Genomic DNA, 23,712 nt, shown 5'->3' with positions numbered 1-23,712 from the left:
TGATCTCTCCTCCCCACAGAAAGCTCTGGGCCAGCAGTTTAAAAATGAGGTACATATCAAAAATCTTCCGTCTCTCTTTAAGAAGCCCAAGCCAGAGAAAAGAGACCTTGTGGAGCCCAGTGAGAGTGGAGCACTAGCAGCTCTCTTCTCCCCAACACGGGACAACATCTAGGAGAACATAGCAGCACAGAGAGGCTCTCAGACTGGACTAACACATACATACACACACTACAATCAGCTGTTACATGACTTTGGCTGGACTAGCACAAACAAACACACTTTCTACGCTCCCCAGTGGAATTTTACTCCTGAAGGATATGCTCACCAAGGGTACGACGTCTCTATCCTATTGATCAACAGTAGGATGAATGGACTCTACAAACTGTGGACCAATGAAATCAGAATATTTTGTCATGGACTGAACCCTGGTAACTGGTCATAAATATTTCTCCAAATAATGTGCGTCTGTTTGCCTTGATCAGAAATATGGAACAATATGTCTGAAGACGATGATGGTGGTGAAGATGATGGTTATTGTCCTTAAAGAGGACATGTCTCTTGCCATAAACCCTGCAGGTTGTAAATGGTAACAAAACATTGCATCTATACAGCTCATATCCTCACTAGCACAACACATTTAGTTTATATTGTGTTTTGGTAGCTCAGCTAACATGGACCATCCTCCAAGGTACTAAACATAGATATAGATATGGATAAAGGCCGCATCTTTATACCTGTCCCATTATAGCGTCTGACAGCATGGGCAGCTCCATTGAGGCTACAACCCATAGGAATCCCCACCCAGTTGACTACTTAACTACCTTAAAATGGTGGAATATGGCAATGTCTAATAACAATGTTCATGCTAAAATGGTTATACCCATGATGAGTCCACTATCTAGCTCTATGGTGCTAAACGACAGCAGCCATTTTGTGCGACAAGAACCTGAATGGGATCCAGTGAGCACGTCCCCCCCCCCGTCCCCCCCAAAAAATTGTAAAGTGGTTATCCCACTGGCTATAGGGTGAACGCACCAATTTGTGAGTCGCTCTGGATAAGAGCGTCTGCTAAATGACGTAAATGTGCCCTTGAGCAAGGCACTTAACCCTAATTGCTCCTGTAAGTCGCTCTGGATAAGAGCGTCTGCTAAATGACTAAAATGTAAATGTAAATGTCTGAGGTGCTAGTCTTCAGAGTAGTCTGCTGTATAAGGAGAGCTGTCATCAAACCAATGTTTTGCACAGGATCATTACCCTGTTGATGTATGAGGTTGTCAATTAGAACCGTCATTGGTGTGACTTTTTGTTTTGCACTAGTGGTTCTCCCAGCTATGAACGAATGAGAAACCAGCACTAAATTCCTCTTATGTTAAAGGGATAGTTTGCTGCAACAAGTTTTGTCAGGCTTTATTGTTTGTCAAACCTGACTGACTAGTGGAGAGCTCATATTTTATGCCATCTGTTTTGTAGGTAACATTGTATACATTTGGAAAAGATCTACAGGATAGGGAAAGGGGATACCTAGTCAGTTGCACATCTGAATGCATTCAACTGAAATGTGTCTTCCACATTTAACCCAACCCATCTGAATCAGGCCTCAATCCCAAATGAATGGAATAGAAGCTATCCACCAAGTACTGTAACTCAAGTTGATATGGTGCCTGTCTATTTCCCATTCATTTGGTATTGAGGCATACAGAATGATTTACATTAAAGATGTCATAATATGGACTTCTCTATAATATGGACTCCTCTATAATATGGACTCCTCTATAATATGGACTTCTCTATAATATGGACTCCTCTATAATATGGACTTCTCTATAATATGGACTCCTCTATAATATGGACTCCTCTATAATATGGACTTCTCTATAATATGGACTCCTCTATAATATGGACTCTATGGTACATCCATGATCAGTTGTAACAAACAGTGTTGTTGTGAACTACCCCTATAAATCTCCTCACCCTGTCAATGATTGTTTTGTTCACATGTGGCCCTTTTTTCCTACTCAACACTAAGAAAAAATGATCTGTACTTGTTCAGGGGACAAAGTATTTAAAACTGTAGTGCGGTTTAGATTTTTCTGTTTTTAAATAAAAGTAGACTTGAAAGTCATTTTAAATGGTTGATGTTACCATTTGCTATGTTATGCCATGGTCTACAAATATAAAGATGGTTGTTGGAATTTTGTAGTGGGTAAAACTGTGCTGTGCAGGTCAATAATAATGGTTTAGAGAGAGAATTAAACATCTGGGACAGAAGTGTGCAGTGTGCAAATCCACTGTCTTTGGCCCTGTTTGAATACATTTCTGCATGTAATCACAAGGGTGGGGTCCATGTTAACTATTCAAACAGGATCAGAGACTATTGAAATCTGACCCAGGTTCACAGTAAACTCCACCCCCGAGTCACCTGACGACTAATGTGCATCTCAGTGCTGTAACTTTAATAACTCTCCAGGACTCATGTCTGTCTGACACAACGGAACACTGGGATTTTATTTAGATTGTTCTGAAATATCAGGGTGTTAAACCAACCAATACAAGGTAATATCATTAAAACTGTGACCTTTACGTGCAATTTGACTTTTTTTAAATCAAGTGCCTCTTTAAGACTAACTTGTTAAAAGTGAAAGTAACTTTCAGATATCATTCCATGACAGGGAGTGACACGGTAATGTCTAGATGGGATACAGCTTTTGTCAAATTTACATCAAAAGTAGATGTTTTTGCAATTTAGCTAATCCTAACCCTTTTCCTAACCTTAACCTAATTATCCTAAACTGCTACGTTAACTTATGCAGCAGGTTAGGACAATTATCCTAAACCTGCTATGAAAAGTCAATTTTGACAAAAGCTGTATCCCTTCTAGACAAAGAAAACGAGTGACATCGTGTGAGAAAATGGCTTCTAGTTCTTCTCTCCCAGAGGAGGATTTCTCCTGTACGGTGTGCCTTGACATCTTTAAGGATCCTGTCATCTTGTCATGCAGCCACAGCTTCTGCCAAGCCTGTCTAAAGGAATGCTGGAAAGACAAGGAATCTCGGGAATGTCCAGTTTGCAGGAGAAGATCGTCTAAGGATCATCCCCATTCAAACCTCTCTCTAAAGAACCTGTGTGAGGCCTTACAGGAAAGGAGACAGACAGATCCGAAAAGTTCAACCACAGGGTCCAAGGTGCTCTGCAGTCTGCACAGTGAGAAACTCAGGCTGTTCTGTCTGGAGGATAAAGAGCCCATCTGTTTGGTGTGTCAGGTCTCAAAGAAACATAAAGCTCATGACTGCATCCCTGTAGATGAGGCTGTACAGGATCACAAAGTAGGAGAAAGGTTTTGATAGAAAATAGGTGAAAGATCAATACTAAATAACTATGGAATATGAAGTTATACATGTTTTCTTTATGAGTCCTCCTCATTTAGATAATAGATTGAATTTCTGCACATTGTGTTGACTGAATGATTATGAATTTCATTTTCTGATACATTCTAAATAGTCTTAGAGATCCTGAGTGAAAACATAGGTATCTCTGACATTGAATCTTTAAAACAAGGATAAAAAGTCTCTGCAGGGATAGAGATGTGTTGTACAGACATGCTCTCCCCTATGAAGTGAGTCCAGAGGTTGTCTCCTCAGTGAGGTTCTGTCTCATTCCAGGAGGAACTCCAGACTGACCTGAAGCCCTTACAGGAGAAGCTGAAGGTCTTTAATGAAGTTAAACAAACCTGTGATCAAACAGCAGGGCACATTAAGGTTAGTATAAACCATGCTAAGTTGCAATAGTACAGCATGTATTGTTTCAATTGTAGCCTACATGAAGGATTTTATTCTGATAATAATTATAAAATGAGATATTCTTCTCACTGTCTCCAGAGCCAGGCCCAGCACACAGAGAAGCAGATTAAGAAGGAGTTTGAGAAACTTCACCAGTTTCTACGAGAGGAAGAGGAGGCCAGGATAGCTGCTCTGAAAGAGGAAGAGAAGCAGAAGAGTCAGAAGATGCAGGAGAAGATTGAGCAGATGAACAGAGAGATTTCATCACTTTCAGACACAATCAGAGCCATAGAGGAGGATCTGAAAGATGAAGACATCTCATTCCTGCAGGTAAGGACTGCTCTCTCTCAGACATAGATTATAAATTAACTCAAAGATTGATAGTTGAATCAATGATATTGATGACAATATACTCTACTTTCCAGAACTTCAAGACCATGAAGGAAAGGTAAGTGATCTGCTTCTCGTCTCTTGCTTCTCTGTGGTTGTGAACCCAACCCCACAGAAGTGCTGACTCCTGAATGTTATTCTAGAGCCCAGTGCACAATGCCGCATCCACAACTGGTGTCAGGGGCGCTGATAGACGTGACCAAACACCTGGGGAACCTGACGTTCAGAGTCTGGGAGAAGATGCAGGGGATCATCAAACACAGTGAGTACTGGATAGGAGAGGAAATGATTGAGAATATTGTAAGATAGATTTGAATTAAGTAGGCTTTTTTAAGTAGTATTCTTAGTGTATATGAAAAAAAATACATGCTATAATGTGTGGAATATCTCTGCCTTTGTTCTGAAGCTCCTGTGATTCTGGACCCCAACACTGCACACCCCTGGCTCTCTCTGTCTGATGATCTGACCAGTGTGAGTAAGACTGGCCCAAAGCAGCAGCTCCCTGACGACCCAGAGAGATTCACAAAGTACTCATCTATTCTGGGCTCTAAGGGGTTCAGCTCAGGTAAACACAGCTGGGAGGTGGAGGTGGGGGACCATCCTGACTGGAGCCTGGGCGTGGCTAAAGAGTCAGTTGACAAGAAAGGGGAGCAGAATATATCACCAGAGTGTGGAATCTGGGCTATACTGCAGAGCAGTGGTGAGTATAGTAATGTAATGGGAGAGACCCTCCTCCTGAAGAGGATACCCCAGAGGATCAGAGTGCAGCTGGACTACGACCGGGGGGAGGTGTCCTTCTACGACTCCAAAGACATGACACTCATCTACACTCATAAAGACACATTCACTGAGACGCTCTACCCATACTTCTCTATTGGATCATCTGGTGATGCCAAAAGCACTGGTGTACAGATCTGCCAATCAGAGGTGTTTCTGACAGTGAAGTCATCCCAATGAGGTTGTGTGTGTGTTTGTGTGTCTGAGACACAGAGAGAGAAACATGAGTCAACTATACTCATACCTCTGTCATTTTTCCTAATTAAAAAACTCAGTGGGGTCTCAACTTACTGTTGAGAGAATAGCAGTAAACATAAGGTGACATTTAGAAACTTAGTTGTTCATCAGCTGTTCTCCTCTTAAGTCACTCACTGACAGTCACTCAATTAGCCCATGTCAGTTAAAAATGTTTTGATTGGGAAATTAGTTTAGTTACTCTAGCCAGCTGTCTAAACATGTTGACATAATGGCTGAATTACTGACCGGGTGTGCAGGGCACGTGCCAAGAGGCCCTGACCTCCAGGGGGCCCCAATTGATTTTGTTAGACACTTTCTTCAGATATCATATTAACATTGCATTAGTCATGTCAAAATGTGTAGAATGTAGGAAATTAGCTGTGAAACTACAAAATAATTGTTCTGTAAAGCAAACTCATATGTTTACTTTTTGTTAATAAAATATTTTTTCTGCTAACATATCCCTCTGTACGTATTAATTTATAGTTTTTAATCCCGGTGCTGAGTTAATGTGAGTTAATGTGTAGCAGCTAATTGTACAGCTAATAGGCTATGTGTTTGTAGATGGACTGAGGGAATGAAGCTACAGCAACCAATGTGATAATGGCTTGGGTAATTTCTGCCTGTTTTTACTCTTCTCCAAAAAGCATTTTAATGTTTTAAAATTGTATAGAAATTCAGTAAATGAGATAAAACAAATCAGTGAGACCCCTTGACTGCCCTGACCTCCAGGAGGCCCACATTGATTTTGTTAGTCACTCTCACTCAGATATAATTATTAACGTGATATAAGTCATGGCAAAATGTGTAGAATTGCAGGAAATTATCTGTAGAACTGCACAAACAACATGTGTAGATCAACTGATAGGGCAGCAGCAGCAGTAGACTGGTGACTCCAGGACCCAGAAACACATTGGACAGGCTGGAGAAAGACAACATCAGCTTTAGTGGGGTCAGTACACTCTCCATAGATAATCCTGTGTGTGTGTGTGTGTGTGTGTGTGTGTGTTAGTAATAGGGGTGGTATAGTTTAGTGTTACTTTGTCTCAGCTTCAAACCAAACAAATGAAACTGTCCTTTAGAATGGTGGGCCTCATGATTCACAGATATAAACCAGTGGGTGACGGCGTCGTCCCCCCATTACTAATATGATAATAATTATAGTATATGTTCATAATATGGTCATTTAGCAGACACTTTTACCCATCCAGAGTGACATATGAAGGGCTCCAACCCACAGCCATGGTGATTGGTGACCTATTTAATCCATGACTACTGAAGTGGGGTATGGATGGAGTTCCAGAACTCCCTGCCTCAGCTCTCCCCAATGGGGTTTATTTGAGTGATGACGTCGGATGGGTTTAGCTCAAAGGTTAAGTAGAACGGACATAACTCTAAAATACACGGGGTTGTTCTCACCGTCTTTCTTTTGTTCTCTTTCTCAGGATTTGTTAACTCCTAAAAGGATGTGCTTCTCGCCAATGCAGGAGATGTCTGTCCAGCAGTCAGCTCAGCTCACCCACAGAACATTCTCCTCTCACTTAAAGGGGAATGGAAACACTTTAGGAAGTAAATCTAAGCAAAGAGATGTATTCAATCAACTAATACTAAACATGTGCATTTAACATCTCTATATTTAGTATTTTGATCGTCGAGCTAAGGTTTATTTGAGCTATGGTCAGCGCCATTTTAAATTGCCATAATAACGACTGACGCCACAGCGTCACTGGCAGGAATCAGCAAATTGTATGTGGTATTGAGATTTCACGTGGAGTGAATCGAAGAGAGTGAGGTTAGGTGCGGACAACGAAGGTGGCAACAACAAGTAGTAATTCAAACATGAACTGTATAGAGCCAGGCTGTATGAATTGGCTCCATAAAAAACCCCTTGGTAAACTACATCGGCTGCCCAAGGACCCACAACTTTTGAAGAAGTGGCTCCATGTCCTGAAGAGGAAGGACGTGCCAGCTCGAGCTAGCAGGATCTGCAGACGGCACTTCGCGGAGGCAGACTTCGCGATGAAGGGCACTTTTGATGCGGCAACCGGGAGTTTCCGAATGGAAAGGAGTCGTATGCCTACGTTGAAGCCCTCTGCTTGCGCCTCCATGCCTACGTTGAATCCCTCTGCTTGCGCCTCCATCAGACATTTCCAGGGTTATGGTGTAGGGGTTACCGACCGACCATCATCGCCACATTGTCGTCAAGGAAAAGCGACTGAACGGAGGAGGCGACGCGAGTCAATGCAATGGAGCCAGAGGTAACGTTAACCGGTCATGACTTGTTGACTAGGCTAGCGTTAGACACTGGACAACTTTGTTGCAACTCTAGTTGAAGGTAACTAGCTAATTGCGTCTGAAGTGTTTTGTGTAACACACCCCAACAAATAATGTTAGCAAGCAAGTCAACTGCAGCTAAAATTGCAACACAGTTTCTGCATGTACCTCAGTTATTAGGTAGTCACTGTAGGTAGCTTGCACCTCAGATTGTCAAGTACAGTAATACATTTTATAGACAGACTTGTTTTTGTAATGTTTTGTTAGCGCCACCTCATTTAGTTAGACTGAAGTTGACATAGCTAATGTTTGCTGAAAATGAAATGTCCCTGTATTTGCTGTGCGTGTGCGTGAGATCAGTGTTGACCATAACTCGCTGTATTTATGAACCTGAGAGCTCAGAATCACAATCATCACAGTGCGAGCCAAGATATACTATTGGGGGAGCGGGTTGGTCTTCCGAAAATGGACAAGGAGCAGGCCATTCAACAAGGGAATCGGAGTGGAATTGTTTTTCCACTGATTTGTTTTACCCGTTTCAACGTATGTGCTACCTTGTCCCGGTCCTGCTGTTTTGACTTTCTCTCTCAACCTATGAATTCTCAGCTATGAAAAGCCAACTGACAAATGCTGCTGAGGTGTTGAACTGTTGCACCCTCTATAACCAATGTGGTTATTACTTTGATGTAAAAAGGGCTTTACATTTGATTGATTTTTTTTCCTGTGCTGGATGCTGTGTATTCTCTGTCTGAGTGATGGGACATTTTTATAGTATCTGTAACATATTTAGGTGTGTATTTAATCCGCATCTTGACTTCTTAAAGTGGCAATCAGCAGTAGAAACAACAGTGTATCCCTGCTCCTCTTTCGGTAAAAAGCTGAGGGATGGGGCTGGAGAAATGTAACCACTCTCAAATTCATAGACAGCGATATAAATGCAAGGACTGACCATCCGTGATATCAAAATTGTAATCATGTTTCTATTATGTTTTTACTACCATGTACCCAGTTTGCTTTGGATAAAGGAGTCTGCTAAATTGCGTATATATTTGGAAGTCTACTTTGAGTCACCCCCGAGTGGCGCAGTGGTCTAAGGCACTGCATCGCTGTGCCACTAGAGATCCTGGTTCGAATCCAGGCTCTGTCGTAGCCGGCCGTGACCGGGAGACCCATGGGGCGTCGTCCAGGGTAGGGGAGGGATGTAGCTCAGTTGGTAGAGCATGGCGTTTGCAACGCCAGGGTTGTGGGTTCGATTAAAATTTTTTATAATAATAACTCACTAACTGTCTGCTAAATGACAAAAAAAAAGATTAAATAAAAGAGATTTAATAATAATAATAAAACATTGAAAAATAATAAATAAAACTAGCTGTGTTACCATAATAAATAAAACGAGTGTAGTTACCATTCATTTCCAATAGATGGCAGCCAAAGCTAGTTGAAGTCAGCAACAGGTACACAGGATTAGTGCGCGTTGAAAGTAGTTTTATCTTCACAGCAAGTTTATCTGGTTATGTGTGAACCTGTTGTTATAGTGGACAAGCTAACTAATACTATATTTACATAAGGCGCAGGCATTAGGTCTATGTCTCGAAAATAATTACAACAGGCAAGATGAGACGCCGTACACCTCGTCCAATTCTCCCTTGTGCCCATAACGTGAACTGGCGATAAACTGCCAGCCTGTATGCTCAGCAAACAAAATCATACGAAAAGTTAGTCTGATACCTTAACTAAATCATAGCGTATTGATAATGAGCACGCCCCATTATTGGTTAGAATGAGATTTCATGAATCATGATGCTGTCTGCGATTTGAACTCCGGTCGTCTAATCAAAAGGTCAATGTCTTATCGCACCAAACAGCACTGGTGATAAACATCTTTATAGGATACTGATTATATATATTGAGCACCTACCCACTACTTATATTAACCTTCAACAATTTATAATCAAGGAACATTTCACAAATGATTTAACTGGTATATCGGCTGCAGACTGGTCGAGTAACCTCTTCTGCCAGGAAGTCCTTCATAAGGATTAGTGACACGTCCAATAAATACATCGCCATCCAGACAGATTTACAGGAACCTCTGACTGGATGTAAATCAGCCACCATCCGCTGGGATTTTGTGCTGTATCGCCACCATCTCTCTACAACACACACACTCACTCATACTCTAGCCCAGGGGTGTCAAACGTCCGGCCCGCGGGCCGTATCAGGCCCGCAAATGGGTTTAATCCGGCCCGCGAGATGATAAAAAACAATAATAATAATAATAAAAAAAATTGGTAAAGTATAAAAATGCACTGCAATTTTTCAATAAAATAAACTGCTGTTCCAATTGCGTCCACTGGATGGCACAATAGCAATTGTGTTAAGCAAGCAAACTGTTTATACCGGGGCAGAGCAAGCACGTGCAGCCAATGAGCTACTTTGTTTTGCCCGCAATATTTATTACGGCTTCTACTTTTAACATTATGTGCTTTGGCACCCTCATTGCCTCAATATGTCTCTGTCAAAAAAGAGAAAAGTGGACGCAGAGTGTTCCAAGAAAAATGGTCATCCTATTTATTCACGGAATTGAATGGGAAAGCTGTATGTTTGGTGTGTTCAGAGCATGTTGCAGTGCTGAAAGAATATAACCTTTGTCGCCACTATGTGAGTCTTCATGCCGACAAATATGACAACTTTCAAGGACAGCGGAGATGAGAGAAGGTGAATGAACTGTTGGCGGGTCTGAAGAAACAGCAGTCTGTGTTTACTCACAGCCGAGACATCAGTGACGCTGCAGTGAAAGCTAGCTACCTCATTGCTAATGAAATCGCAGTGGCTTCAAAACCATTTAGTGATGGTGAATTTGTAAAAACATGCATGATGAAGGCAGCGGAGATTGTGTGCCCTGAAAAGCGGCAGGCTTTTGCAAATATCAGCCTGACAAGAAACACAGTTGCAGACAGGATTTCCGATCTTTCAGTGGATTTGGACAGCCAGTTGAAGCAAAAAGTAAAGTCATTTATTGCGTTTTCGGTTGCAATTGATGAAAGCACGGACATTACAGATGTTGCACAACTGGCCATTTTCATCCGCGGAGTTGATGACACATTGACCGTCACCGAGGAGTTCGTGGAGTTGGTGACGATGACAGATACAACGACAGCAGCTGATATTTTTACCGCACTCGTCGGCGCGCTGGACAGGGTCGGAGTGGACTGGTCCCGCGCTGTCAGCCTGGCTACAGATGGTGCGCCCTCAATGATCGGGAAAAAAGCAGGCGTTGTGACAAAGTTCAGAGAGAAAGTGCAATCTGCAAATGGAGGACGTGATTTTTTGACTTTTCACTGTATTTTGCACCAGGAGGCTTTGTGTTGCAAGTCATTAAAGATGGATAACGTCATGAAGGTGGTCATCCAAACTGTTAATTTCATCCGATCCAGAAGCCTGAATCACCGTCAGTTTGACAGCCTTCTCAGAGAGAAAGACCACATCTATGGCCTGCCATACCACACTGAGGTAAGATGGTTAAGCCGAGGTGCTGTGCTGAGGCGTTTCTTTGATTTACGAGAAGAAATTGAACAGTTCATGGAAGAAAAGGGCAAACCAGTGTTAGAATTTCATTCCGCAGAATGGATGCAGGACCTTGCATTTATGGTGGATGTTACAGAGCACCTGAATAACTTGAACAAACAGCTGCAAGGGCGCAACAAAGTTGTCACGCAGTATTATGACAGCATACGTTCTTTCAAGTTGAAGCTGTCATTGTGGGAGACGCAACTTGCCGGTGGTGATGCAGCTCACTTCCCCTGTCTGAAAAATGTGTGCGCGACCCAACATGTGGCAGACATGAAGCGGTTCAAAGATAAAATAACGGGACTGTTACGGGAGTTTGAGCAACGCTTTCAGATTTATGTTTATATGTTTTTATGTTGATGTGCTATTGTTTTTAATTGATTTTATTTTATTTGTATATTTAACCTATTCTTGACTCTGTGGTTCTTGCACTTGTTTGGGGAACAGGATTTCATAATTTTTATCTACATTTCTGCCTGAGAAATGACACCCTGATATAGTTCTGTGATCTGTGAAACAGTTCTGTTAATCACTGAGGCATTGTGTGTTTGTGTGTTCTTTTTCTTTAGAATTTTCAAATAAACTTGACGTGTTTTATGATTAATAGTGATGTTGTGCTTGTACTATTTTGGACACACTGTCCTCAGGCTCCAGCTTTATGTTGTATGTTGATCGTATTAAAACAAAGAAAACAATCTGAAGTTGTTGTTTTTAAGTTATATATACCATGATTTTTCCGGTCCGGCTCACTTGGGAATAGATTTTCCTCCATGTGGCCCCTGAGCTAAAATGAGTTTGACACCCCTGACCTAAGTGAACCATCTTCATTTATCCACCATCTTTGATTTTTCTCTCTCTCTAGTTACCATATCCTGGGGAATGCAGGCCTATCATTGCAGCAGGACTTCTACACCATCGAGGGATTGGCTGAACAGATCATTGGTTCCGCCTTAATCTCCCTCGACAACGTGCCTGACCACAGACTCCGCCCCATGCTCCATATCCTTCTGTCCAATCGACCCATCAGAGCTACCAATCACATAGAATCTCTTGACTAATTCAATCAATCTTAATTTTCTTCAACCAAAAAAGGAATCTAATGTCATTTCTAGTGAAACAAGTATCCCTCTTGCAGGTTTTTTGGGTGATCAAATACAACCACATTTTCCACCTATTGAACATAGAGAATGGAGTAAAATACATGTAATCAAGCACACACTGGGGCGTAGTCATGGCCATGAAAAACATATTACCCATCTGGTAAAGCCACTGATATTACATATCTATTCAATCAATCTGTGCTCCTTAATGTGTGTGTGTGTACGGGTGTTCCTGAAGCAGTTGGTGCTGTCGTGTCCTCCGGAGTACTACGACAGTCTGCTCTGCCCCCTGCTGGGCCCTCTGTTTGCCTACATGCTTCAGGTCAGAGCTCACACACTTATCTCCTTGCTCCTGTGAAGCAATATACCAAAAAGGAGAGCTTCTTTGCGTATAAAAAAAAAAACATTAAGTAAAGTACTTGCGTAACGAAAAAGGTTAACTGTGGAACAACTTCCAAATAAATATACCAAACTCGGAGGCTGATCAAAAACTCGGAGCGTGCTTATTTTGGATGATCAGTCTTTTTGATCAACATAGTTACTAGTAATCAGTTACCATAGAGATGATAAGAAATAATAGGACGGATCATATGACATTGTCTCTCTTTGTGTTTATTTGTACAGAGACTCAACATCAGGTGGCAGATCATCAACCAGAGGAGTACTGTCAGGTAAGATGCGTCCGTCCGTGCATTAGAGCCCTGCACAGTCATGAATTTTAAGTCTGAGTCCCACCCATTCCCGTGATGTTCAGACCCTACCCTACTGATTGCTTCTGCCCAAAATCAGAAATAACTTCCTTCGTTAGTATCCATTAGCTGCTGGTCTCTGCCTGTCCTTCTCCCTGCGCTGCATGCGTTCTGTATGCTAGTCTTCCTGTGTGAGTATCCATAGCAATGGCTCCGCCTTGGGCTGCTCGATGACGAGATGCGAGAGAGCAGTTAGCTGTTAGCTAGCTACTTTTCACCACTCTAAACTCCAGAACATTATTAATTTCTGTGAAATAATCTCTCCTGTCGACTCGGACAATGTTTTGGTCTTATATTTGATGAGGTTGAAGCACTTCTAACACCATGTTATGATCTTAGTAAGATATGACCTGAGTCCTAGGACTATACCTCAGGGCTACCTGGCCTGATGACTCCTGGCTGTCCCTGTCCCCAGTCCACAGGATCGTGCTGCTGCTCCAGTTTCTGATGTTCTGCCTGCGGCTATGGAACCCTGACCTGTTCACCAGACGTGCTACCTTATCCCGGACCTGCTGTTTCGATCCTCTCTGCCTCTCTCTATCGCACCTGCTGTCTTGACCTCGGCTATGAAAAGCCAACTGACATTTACTCCTGAGGTGCTGACCTGTTGCACCCTCTATAACCACTGTGATTATTATTTGACCTTGCTGGCATCTATGAACGTTTGAACATCTTGAAGAACGATCTAGCCTTAATAATATAATAATAATATGCCATTTAGCAGAAGCTTTTATCCAAAGCGACTTACAGTCATGTGCGCATACATTTTTACGTATGGGTGGTCCCGGGGATCGAACCCACAACCCTGGCGTTACAAGCGCAATGCTCTACCAATTGAGCTACAGAGGACCACCTTAATGGCCATGTACTCTTATAATCTCCACCGGGCACAGCCAGAAGAGGACTTTTCCTAGCCACCGTGCTTCTACATCTGCATTGCTTGCTGTTTGGGGTTTTAGGCTGGGTTTCTGTATAGCAGTTTGTGACATCTGCTGATGTAAAAAGGGCTTTATAAATACATTTGATTGATTGATGACTGTAGACTACTGCGCAGCAGAGCACGAGCAAATGGCTCAGCTTCAAAATGTTACTGATGCCCGAGCCCTACCCGTACCCTAATAATTGATGATAAAACTGGCCCTACCCTGTCCTAACCTGATGGATAGTGTCGGGGTGGGTCGGGTAGCAGAGCTCAAGCGTGCATCCCTATGAATGCATTTGAGGGTAAGCACCTCCGCCACACTGACCCTCAACACGGAGGCCCCTCAGGGGTGCATGCTTAGTCCCCTCCTGTACTCCGTTCACTCCGTGGCCGCCCATGACACCAACACCATCAAGTTTGCACACGACACGACGGTGGTAGGCCTGATCACCGACGACAATGAGACAGCCTATAGGGAGGAGGTCAGAGACCTGGCAGTGTGGTGCCAGGACAACAGCCTCAACGTCAGCAAGACGAAGGAGCTGATCGTGGACTACAACAAACGGAAGGCCGAGCACACCCCCATCCACATCGACGGGGCTGTTGTGGAGCGGGTCGAGAGCTTCAAGTTCCTCGGTGTCCACATCACTAAGGAACTGTCATGGTCCACACATCAACACAGTCCCGAAGAGGGCACGACAACGCCCCTTCCCCCTCAGGAGGCTGAAAAGATGCGTCATGGGCCCTCAAAAAGTTCTACAGCTGCACCATTGAGAGCATCTTGACTTACTGCATCACCGCTTGGTATGGCAACTGCTTGTCATCCGACTGCAAGGCGCTACAGAGGGTAATGCATACGGCCCAGTACATCACTGGGGCTGAGCTCCCTGCCATCCAGGACCTTTGTACCAGGCGGATTCAGAGGAAGGCCCTAAACATTTTCAAAGACAACAGCCACCCAAGTCATAGGATGTTCTCTCTGCTACCGCACGGAAAGCAGGACCGATGCATCAAGTCTGGAACAAACAGGACCCTGAACAGCTTCTACCCCCAAGCTATAAGACTGCTAAAGAGTTAACAAATTGCTACCTGGAATATCTGCATTGAACTATTTTGCCTCATCACATACACTGCAGTTACTGTTTATTATCTATCCCATTGCCTAGTCACTTTATCCCTACCTATATGTACATATCTACCCCATACCCCTGCACATAGACTCTGTACTGGTACCCCATGTATATAGCCAAGTTATCGTTACTCATTGTGTATTTATACCTTGGAATTATTTTTCTATTTATTCCTTGTGTTATTATTTTTCTGCTATTTCTCTATTTTTTTTCTCTGCATTGTTGGGAAGGGACCGTAAGTAAGCATTTCACTTCGTAAGCAACACCTGTTGTTTACCAAGCATGTGACAAATAAAATGAGATTTGATGTGGTCAGTTTGAATGTATAGGTTTTCTTTCTTTCTTTGCTGGTGGTATGTTGACAATCTCCCTCCCTCTCCCTCTGTGTGTGTGTAGTATGGAGGAGGACGAGGACGAGGTGTGTGAGGAGAAACAAGTGACCCAGGAGATGCTGGAGGAACAGCTGGTTCGTCTGGTCACCAGAGAGGTTCTGGACCTGCTCAGTAAGTCCAGACTTTGGGAGAAAGGACATCTTATTGGAATGTAGGGAGCAACTAAGTAGCACTTTATATATAGTTTCTACATTGAGAGTGTTTTTTTGTCCAGGAGAAAGAATCTGGTTCCTTGAAACTGGTCCTATGAATTTAGTTCTGATGCACATCCAGATTTGATAGGTTTGGGGTATGTGGAGTAGATTAGGTTTGGTGTATTATTATTATTATTATTATGTGTATGTGGGGTGGATTAGGTTTGGGGTATGTTCGGTCGATTAGGTTTGGGGTACGTGGGGTGGATTAAGTTTGGGGTATGTGGGGTCGATTTCAGTGTGGCCATATTTCCTAACATTTATCCTTTCCCCTCAGCTCATGCCTGCATACTGAAAAAAGCGCCTGAGCCAGCAGGGAATAAGGAGGATGTGGATGGTAAGTGTTCCCTGATCCCTTCTTGTTCCCAGATCCCTTCTTGTTCCCTGATCCCTACTTGTTCCCAGATCCCTACTTGTTCCCTGATCCCTACTTGTTCCCTGATCCCTACTTGTTCCCAGATCCCTTCTTGTTCCCTGATCCCTACTTGTTCCCTGATCCCTACTTGTTCCCTGATCCCTACTTGTTCCCAGATCCCTTCTTGTTCCCTGATCCCTACTTGTTCCCTGATCCCTACTTGTTCCCTGATCCCTACTTGTTCCCTGATCCCTACTTGTTCCCTGATCCCTTCTTGTTCCCTGATCCCTACTTGTTCCCTTGTTTTCAAGGGAAGAAAAGCGTCATTCAGGGTCCACCCCCTTCTCATTCTTCCTTTTATGTCCTATTGTGTGTAGATGAGGAGATGATGTCCACTGAGTCCCAGGCAGTCACAGCCAATCCAGCCCAGCCAACAGGCGAAATGACTGAGCTGGGGAAGTGTCTCCTCAAACACGAGGTCAGCACCACACACACACACACACACACACACACACACACACACACACACACACACACACACACACACACACACACACACACACACCAGAGCATTTGCAGCAGGGGTGTTTAACTCACTCCATGGAGGACCTAGTGTCTGCTGGTTTTCACTCCTCCCTTGTACCTGATGGATGACTAAAAGTCACTAATTAGTAAGGAACTCCCTTCACCTGGTTGTCTAGGTCTTAATTGAAAGGAAAAACCTAAATGAAAAACCCGCAGACACTAGGTCCTCTGTGGAATGAGTTTGACACTCCTGATCTACAGCATCGACCCATGTGACAGGTCTCTTTCTCCCTCTGCAGGACATCTATATGACCTTGTTGACTATCTCGTTCACCTCTCTGTCCTGGAAGGACACCAGTAACTGTCACCGCACCGCCTCCATGGTCTGCTGGACCCTGCTACGACAGGTAAGCTGTTACCCTGCTACGACAGGAAAGGTAGGCTGTTACCCTGCTACGACAGGACAGGTAGGCTGTTACCCTGCTACGACAGGACAGGTAGGCTGTTACCCTGCTTCGACAGGAAAGGTAGGCTGTTACCCTGCTACGACAGGACAGGTAGGCTGTTACCCTGCTACGACAGGAAAGGTAGGCTGTTACCCTGCTACGACAGGACAGGTAGGCTGTAACCCTGCTACGACAGGACAGGTAGGCTGTAACCCTGCTACGACAGGACAGGTAGGCTGTTACCCTGCTACGACAGGACAGGACTGACACATAGAAGGCAGACGGACAGCAACTTTCCATTTTAAGCACTCCCAACCCATTTCTGTTTCTCGCTCTGTTTGTCTAATCTCTGTGTGTCTGTCTGACTTTGGCTCCTACTTTTGTGCTCTCTTCACTGTCTCTCTCCCTCTCTCTTCACTGTCTCTCTCTCTCCCTCCCTCTCTCTCTTCACTGTCTGTCTCTCTCCCTCCCTCTCTCTTCACTGTCTCTCTCTCCCTCCCTCTCTCTCTTCACTGTCTGTCTCTCTCCCTCCCTCTCTCTCTTCACTGTCTGCCTCTCTCCCTCCACTCTCTGCCTCTCTCCCTCCACTGTCTGCCTCTCTCCCTCCCTCTCTCTCTTCACTGTCTGCCTCTCTCCCTCCCTCCCTCTCTCCACTGTCTGTCTCTCTCCCTCCCTCTCTCTCTTCACTGTCTGTCTCTCTCCCTCCCTCTCGCTTCACTGTCTGTCTCTCTCCCTTCCTCTCCCTCTCTCTCTCTTCACTGTCTCTCTCTCTCCCTCCCTCTCTCTCTCCACTGTCTGTCTCTCTCCCTCCCTCTTTACCGTCCCTCTCCTCTCCCTCCCTCTTGTCACCGTCTGACCCTGTCTCCCTTCCTCTCTCTGACAATGTTCTTCTCTTCAGGTTGTAGGGGGAAACCTTTTGCCAGAGGCGGTCACATGGTTCTATGCCAGTGTTCTGAAGGGTCTGCAGATGCACGGGCAGCACGAGGTCTGTAACTCGGCCCTCACACAACTGGCCCTGGTTATATACGAGAACCTGGTGAGTTACACGGTCACTCTCACACATTCATTCTCCCTTCCTCCCTCCCTCCCTCTCTTTTTTTCTTCCTCCTAACTCTTCCTTTCCTCCCTCTCTGGGTCAGCGGCCGCGGTACCTGGAGCTAAGGAGTGTGATGACTCAGATCCCCAGCATTAATCTGGAGGCTCTGGACCAGTACGACCAGCGGCTGCTGGAGCCCAGCTCCGCCCAGAAGGTGGGAGAGAAGAAGAGGAAGGACCAGTTCAAGAAGCTCATCTCCGGCACCGTGGGGGTAATACCACCTCCCGCCACTAGATGGGGGTGTTCTATTACTATGTTTTTCTGTTAAAAAGACCTGCATAGAAGACCTAGAATAATTTTAAAAGGAAATAATGTCTGAAATGTGTCGATTGTGACTGCTGAAATGGTTATACTTTATTGGCGAGTTCTGGCAGTATTTTTCATATAAGTTGAATTAAATAGGGCCTGCACACTCAAATTATTATAAGACAACCATTAAATCCAAAACAGATTGTAAACTGTTTTTGATCTCTCCTCTCCACAGAAAGCGCTTGGCCAGCAGTTTAAAAAGGAGGTACATATCCGAAATCTTCCGTCTCTCTTTAAGAAGCCCAAGCCGGAGAAAAGAGACATTGTGGAGCCCAGTGAGAGTGGAGCACTAGCAGCTCTCTTCTCCCCAACACGGGACAACATCTAGGAGAACATAGCAGCACAGAGAGGCCCTCAGACTGGACTAACACACACACACACTTTTTCCCCTCCAGTGTAATTTTGCTCCTGAAGGATATGCTCACCAAGGGTATGACGTCTCTATCCTATTGATCAACAGTAGGATGAATGGACTCTACAAACTGTGGACAAAGGGAATCAGAATATTCTGTCATGGACTGAACCCTGCTAACTGGTCATAAATATTTCTCCAAATAATGTGAGGGTCTGTTTGCCTTGATCAGAAATATGGAACAATATGTCTGAAGACGATGATGGTGGTGAAGATGAGGGTTATTGTCCTTAAAGAGGACATGTCTGTTGCCATAAACCCTGCAGGTTGTAAATGGTAACAACACACTGCATCTATACAGCTCATATCCTCACTAGGACAACACATTTAGCTTACATTGTGTTTTGGTGTCTCCGCTAACATGGACCATCCACATAGGCGCTAAGCATAGAGATAGATCGAGGCTCTGATTGTTTATCTATACCATTATAGCGTCTGACAGCATGGGCAGCGCCATGGAGGCTACAACCCATAGGAATCCCTACCCAGTTGACTACTTGACTATTTTAAAATGGTGGATGATTGCAATGCCCATGCTGAAGTGGGTTATAGCCATGATGAGTGCTCTATCTATGGTGCTAAACGACAGCAGCCATTTTGTGCCAGAAGAACCCGAATGAGATCCAGTGAGCACGTCTGAGGTGGGAGAATTCAGAGTAGTCTGCTGTATAAGGAGAGCTATCATCAATCCAAGCCAAGGTTTTGTACAGGATCATTACTCTATCGATGGATGAGGTTGTCAAGTAGAACCGTCATTGGTGTGACATTTTGTTTTGCACTGGTGGTTCTCCCAGATATGAACGAATGAGAAACCAGCACTACATTCCTCGTATGTTAAAGGGATAGTTTGCTGCAACAAGTTTTGTCAGGCGTTATTGTTTGTAAAAACTGACTGACTAGTGGAGAGCTCATATTTTATGCCATCTGTTTTGTAGGTAACATTGTATACATTTGGAAAAGATCTACAGGATAGGGAAAGGGGATACCTAGTCAGTTGCACATCTGAATGCATTCAACTGAAATGTGTCTTCCACATTTAACCCAACCCATCTGAATCAGGCCTCAATCCCAAATGAATGGAATAGAAGCTATCCACCAAGTACTGTAACTCAAGTTGATATGGTGCCTGTCTATTTCCCATTCATTTGGTATTGAGGCATACAGAATGATTTACACTAAAGATCTCATAATGGACTCCTATAATATGGACTCTGTTACATCAATGATCAGTTGTGATTTTTTTGTGAACTACCCCTATAAATCTCACCCTGTCAATGATTGTTTTGTTCACATGTGGCCCTTTTTTCCTACTCAACACTAAGGAAAAAATGATCTGTACTTGTTCAGGGGACAAAGTATTTAAAACTGTAGTGCTGTTTAGACTTTTCTGTTTTTAAATAAAAGTAGACTTGAAAGTCATGTTAAATGGTTGATGTTACCATTTGCTATGTTATGCCATGGTCTACAAATATAAAGATGGTTGTTGGAATTTTGTAGTGGGTAAAACTGTGCTGTGCAGGTCAATAATAATGGTTTAGAGAGAGAATTAAACATCTGGGACATAAGTGTGCAGTGTGCAAATCCACTGTCATTGGCCCTGTTTGAATACATTTCTGCATGTATTCACAAGGGTGGGGTCCATGTTAAGTATTCAAACAGGATCAGAGACTATTGAAATCTGGTCCAGGTTTCCAGTAAACTCCACCCCCGAGTCACCTGACGACTAAAGTGCATCTCAGTGCTGTAACTTTAATAACTCTCCAGGACTCATGTCTGTCTGACACAACGGAACACTGGGATTTTATTTAGATTGTTCTGAAATATCAGGGTGTTAAACCAACCAATACAAGGTAATATCATTAAAACTGTGACCTTTACGTGCAATTTGACTTTTTTTTTAATCAAGTGCCTCTTTAAGACTAACTTGTTAAAAGTGAAAGTAACTTTCAGATATCATTCCATGACAGGGAGTGACACGGTAATGTCTAGATGGGATATAGCTTTTGTCAAATTTAAATCAAAGTAGATGTTTTTGCATTTTAGCTAATCCTAACCCTTTTCCTAACCTTAACCTAATTATCCTAAACTGCTACGTTAACTTATGCAGCAGGTTAGGACAATTATCCTAAACCTGCTATGAAAAGTCAATTTTGACAAAAGCTGTATCCCTTCTAGACAAAGAAAACGAGTGACATCGTGTGAGAAAATGGGTTCTAGTTCTTCTCTCCCAGAGGAGGATTTCTCCTGTACGGTGTGCCTTGACATCTTTAAGGATCCTGTCATCTTGTCATGCAGCCACAGTTTCTGCCAAGCCTGTCTAAAGGAATGCTGGAAAGACAAGGAATCTCGGGAATGTCCAGTTTGCAGGAGAAGATCGTCTAATGATCATCCTCCTACAAACCTCTCTCTAAAGAACCTGTGTGAGGCCTTACAGGAAAGGAGACAGACAGATCCGATATGTCCAACCACAGGGTCCAAGGTGCTCTGCAGTCTACACAGTGAGAAACTCAGGCTGTTCTGTCTGGAGGATAAAGAGCCCATCTGTTTTGTGTGTCAGGTCTCAAAGAAACATAAAGCTCATGACTGCATCCCTGTAGATGAGGCTGTACAGGATCACAAGGTAGGAGAAAGGTTTTGATAGAAAATAGGTGAAAGATCAATACTAAAAAACTATGGAACATGTTTTCTTTATGAGTCCTCCTCATTTAGAAAATAGATTGATTTTCTGCACATTGTGTTGACTGAATGATTGTGAATTTCATTTTCTGATACATTCTAAATAGTCTTAGAGATCCTGAGTGAAAACATAGGTATCTCTGACATTGAATCTTAAAACAAGGATAATAAGTATCTGCAGTGATAGAGATGTGTTGTACAGACATGCTCTCTCCTATAAAGTGAGTCCAGAGGTTGTCTCCTCAGTGAGGTTCTGTCTCATTCCAGGAGGAACTCCAGACTGACCTGAAGCCCTTACAGGAGAAGCTGAAGGTCTTTAATAAAGTTAAACAAACCTGTGATCAAACAGCAGGGCACATTAAGGTAAGTATAAACCATGCTAAGTTGCAATAGTACAGCATATATTGTTTCAATTGTAGCCTACATGTAGGATTTTATTCTGACAATAATTATAGAATGAGATATTCTTCTCACTTTCTCCAGAGCCAGGCCCAGCACACTGATAAGCAGATTAAGAAGGAGTTTGAGAAACTTCACCAGTTTCTACGAGAGGAAGAGGAGGCCAGGATAGCTGCTCTGAAAGAGGAAGAGAAACAGAAGAGTCAGAAGATGAAGGTGAAGATTGAGCAGATGAACAGAGAGATTTCATCACTTTCAGACACAATCAGAGCCATAGAGGAGGATCTGAAAGATGAAGACATCTCATTCCTGCAGGTAAGGACTGTTGTCTCTCAGACATAGATTATAAATTAACTCAAAGATTGATAGATGAATCAATGATATTGATGACAATATACTCTACTTTCCAGAACTTCAAGACCATGAAGGAAAGGTAAGTGATCTGCTTCTCGTCTCTCGCTTCTCTGTGGTTGTGAACCCAACCCCACAGAAGTGCTGACTCCTGAATGTTATTCTAGAGCCCAGTGCACAATGCCGGATCCACAGCTGGTGTCAGGGGCACTGATGGACGTGGCCAAACACCTGGGCAACCTGAAGTTCAGAGTCTGGGAGAAGATGCAGGTGATCATCAAACACAGTGAGTACTGGATAGGAGAGGACATGATTGAGAATAATGTAAGATATATTTGAATTAAGTAGGCTATTTTAAGTAGTATTCTTAGTGTATATGAAAAAGAATACATGCTATAATGTGTGGAATATCTCTGCCTTTGTTCTGAAGCTCCTGTGATTCTGGACCCCAACACTGCACACCCCTGTCTCTCTCTGTCTGATGATCTGACCAGTGTGAGTCAGACTGGCCCAAAGCAGCAGCTCCCTGACAACCCTGAGAGATGCATGAAGTATACAGATGTTCTGGGCTCTAAGGGGTTCACCTCAGGTAAACACAGCTGGGAGGTGGAGGTGGGGGACCATCCTATCTGGAGCATGGGCGTGGCTAAAGAGTCAGTTGACAAGAAAGGGAAGCTGACTGCATCACCAGAGTATGGAATCTGGGTTATAGTGCAGACTAGTGGTAAGTATAGTAATGGAATTGGAGAGACCCTCCTCCTGAAGAGGATACCCCAGAGGATCAGAGTGCAGCTGGACTACGACCGGGGGGAGGTGTCCTTCTACGACTCCAAAGACATGACACTCATCTACACTTATAAAGACACATTCACTGAGATGCTCTACCCATACTTCTCTATTGGATCATCTGGTGATGCCAAAAGCACGGGTGTACAGATCTGCCAATCAGAGGTGTCTCTGACAGTGAAGTCATCCCAATGAGGTTGTGTGTGTGTCTGAGACACAGAGAGAGAAACATGAGTCAACTATACTCATACTTCTGTCATTTTTCCTAATTAAACAACTCAGTGGGGTCTCAACTTACTGTTGAGAGAATAGCAGTAAACATAAGGTGACATTTAGAAACTTAGTTGTTCATCAGCTGTTCTCCTCTTAAGTCACTCACTGACAGTCACTCAATTAGCCCTTGTCAGTTAAAAATGTTTTGATTGGGAAATTAGTTTAGTTACTCTAGCCAGCTGTCTAAACATGTTGACATAATGGCTGAATTACTGAACGGGCATGCAGGGCACGTGCCAAGAGGCCCTGACCTCCAGGGGGCCCCAGTTGATTTTGTTAGTCACTTTCACTCAGATATAATATTAAATAATAATATATTAACATTGCATTAGTCATGTAAAAATGTGTAGAATGCAGGAAATTAGCTGTGAAACTACAAAATAATTGTTCTGTAAAGCAAACTCATATGTTTACTTTTTGTTAATAAAATATTTTTTCTGCTAACATATCCCTCTGTACGTATTAAATTATAGTTTTTAATCCCGGTGCTGAGTTAATGTGAGTGGCGCAGTGGTCTAAGGCACTGCATCGCAGTGCTAGCTGTGCCACTAGAGATCCTGGTTCGAATCCAGG

The 23,712-nt window shown here is 43.4% G+C and overlaps 2 protein-coding genes across 2 annotated transcripts; both read left to right on the top strand.

The window, feature by feature from the left end:
* Window positions 1–2,443: 2,443 nt before the first annotated feature.
* On the top strand, window positions 2,444–23,581 carry LOC311100899 (uncharacterized protein). Its single transcript, XM_084141887.1, has 14 exons — window positions 2,444–2,553; window positions 2,879–3,323; window positions 3,660–3,755; window positions 3,876–4,106; window positions 4,202–4,224; window positions 4,310–4,428; window positions 4,573–5,120; window positions 6,626–6,684; window positions 20,830–21,274; window positions 21,598–21,693; window positions 21,814–22,044; window positions 22,140–22,162; window positions 22,248–22,366; window positions 22,511–23,581. Exons 2-14 carry the CDS (start codon window positions 2,910–2,912, stop codon window positions 23,059–23,061), a joined length of 2,955 nt encoding a protein of 984 aa, XP_083998013.1. The 5' UTR covers window positions 2,444–2,553; window positions 2,879–2,909; the 3' UTR covers window positions 23,062–23,581.
* On the top strand, window positions 6,898–20,504 carry LOC311100981 (exportin-5-like). The gene is made up of 11 exons (XM_084141986.1): window positions 6,898–7,438; window positions 11,887–12,023; window positions 12,349–12,446; window positions 12,749–12,795; window positions 15,322–15,428; window positions 15,789–15,848; window positions 16,244–16,344; window positions 16,691–16,798; window positions 17,736–17,873; window positions 17,977–18,144; window positions 18,418–20,504. The coding sequence occupies exons 1-11, from the start codon at window positions 7,020–7,022 to the stop codon at window positions 18,568–18,570; spliced, it is 1,536 nt and encodes a 511-aa protein (XP_083998112.1). The 5' UTR covers window positions 6,898–7,019; the 3' UTR covers window positions 18,571–20,504.
* Window positions 23,582–23,712: the final 131 nt, after the last annotated feature.

This window comes from Coregonus lavaretus (genome assembly GCF_964263955.1).
Source record: "Coregonus lavaretus genome assembly, chromosome: 25".
NCBI lineage: Eukaryota > Metazoa > Chordata > Actinopteri > Salmoniformes > Salmonidae > Coregonus > Coregonus lavaretus.
Note: the sequence above shows the minus strand (reverse complement) of the source record. Positions and strands in the feature narration are given on the sequence as shown.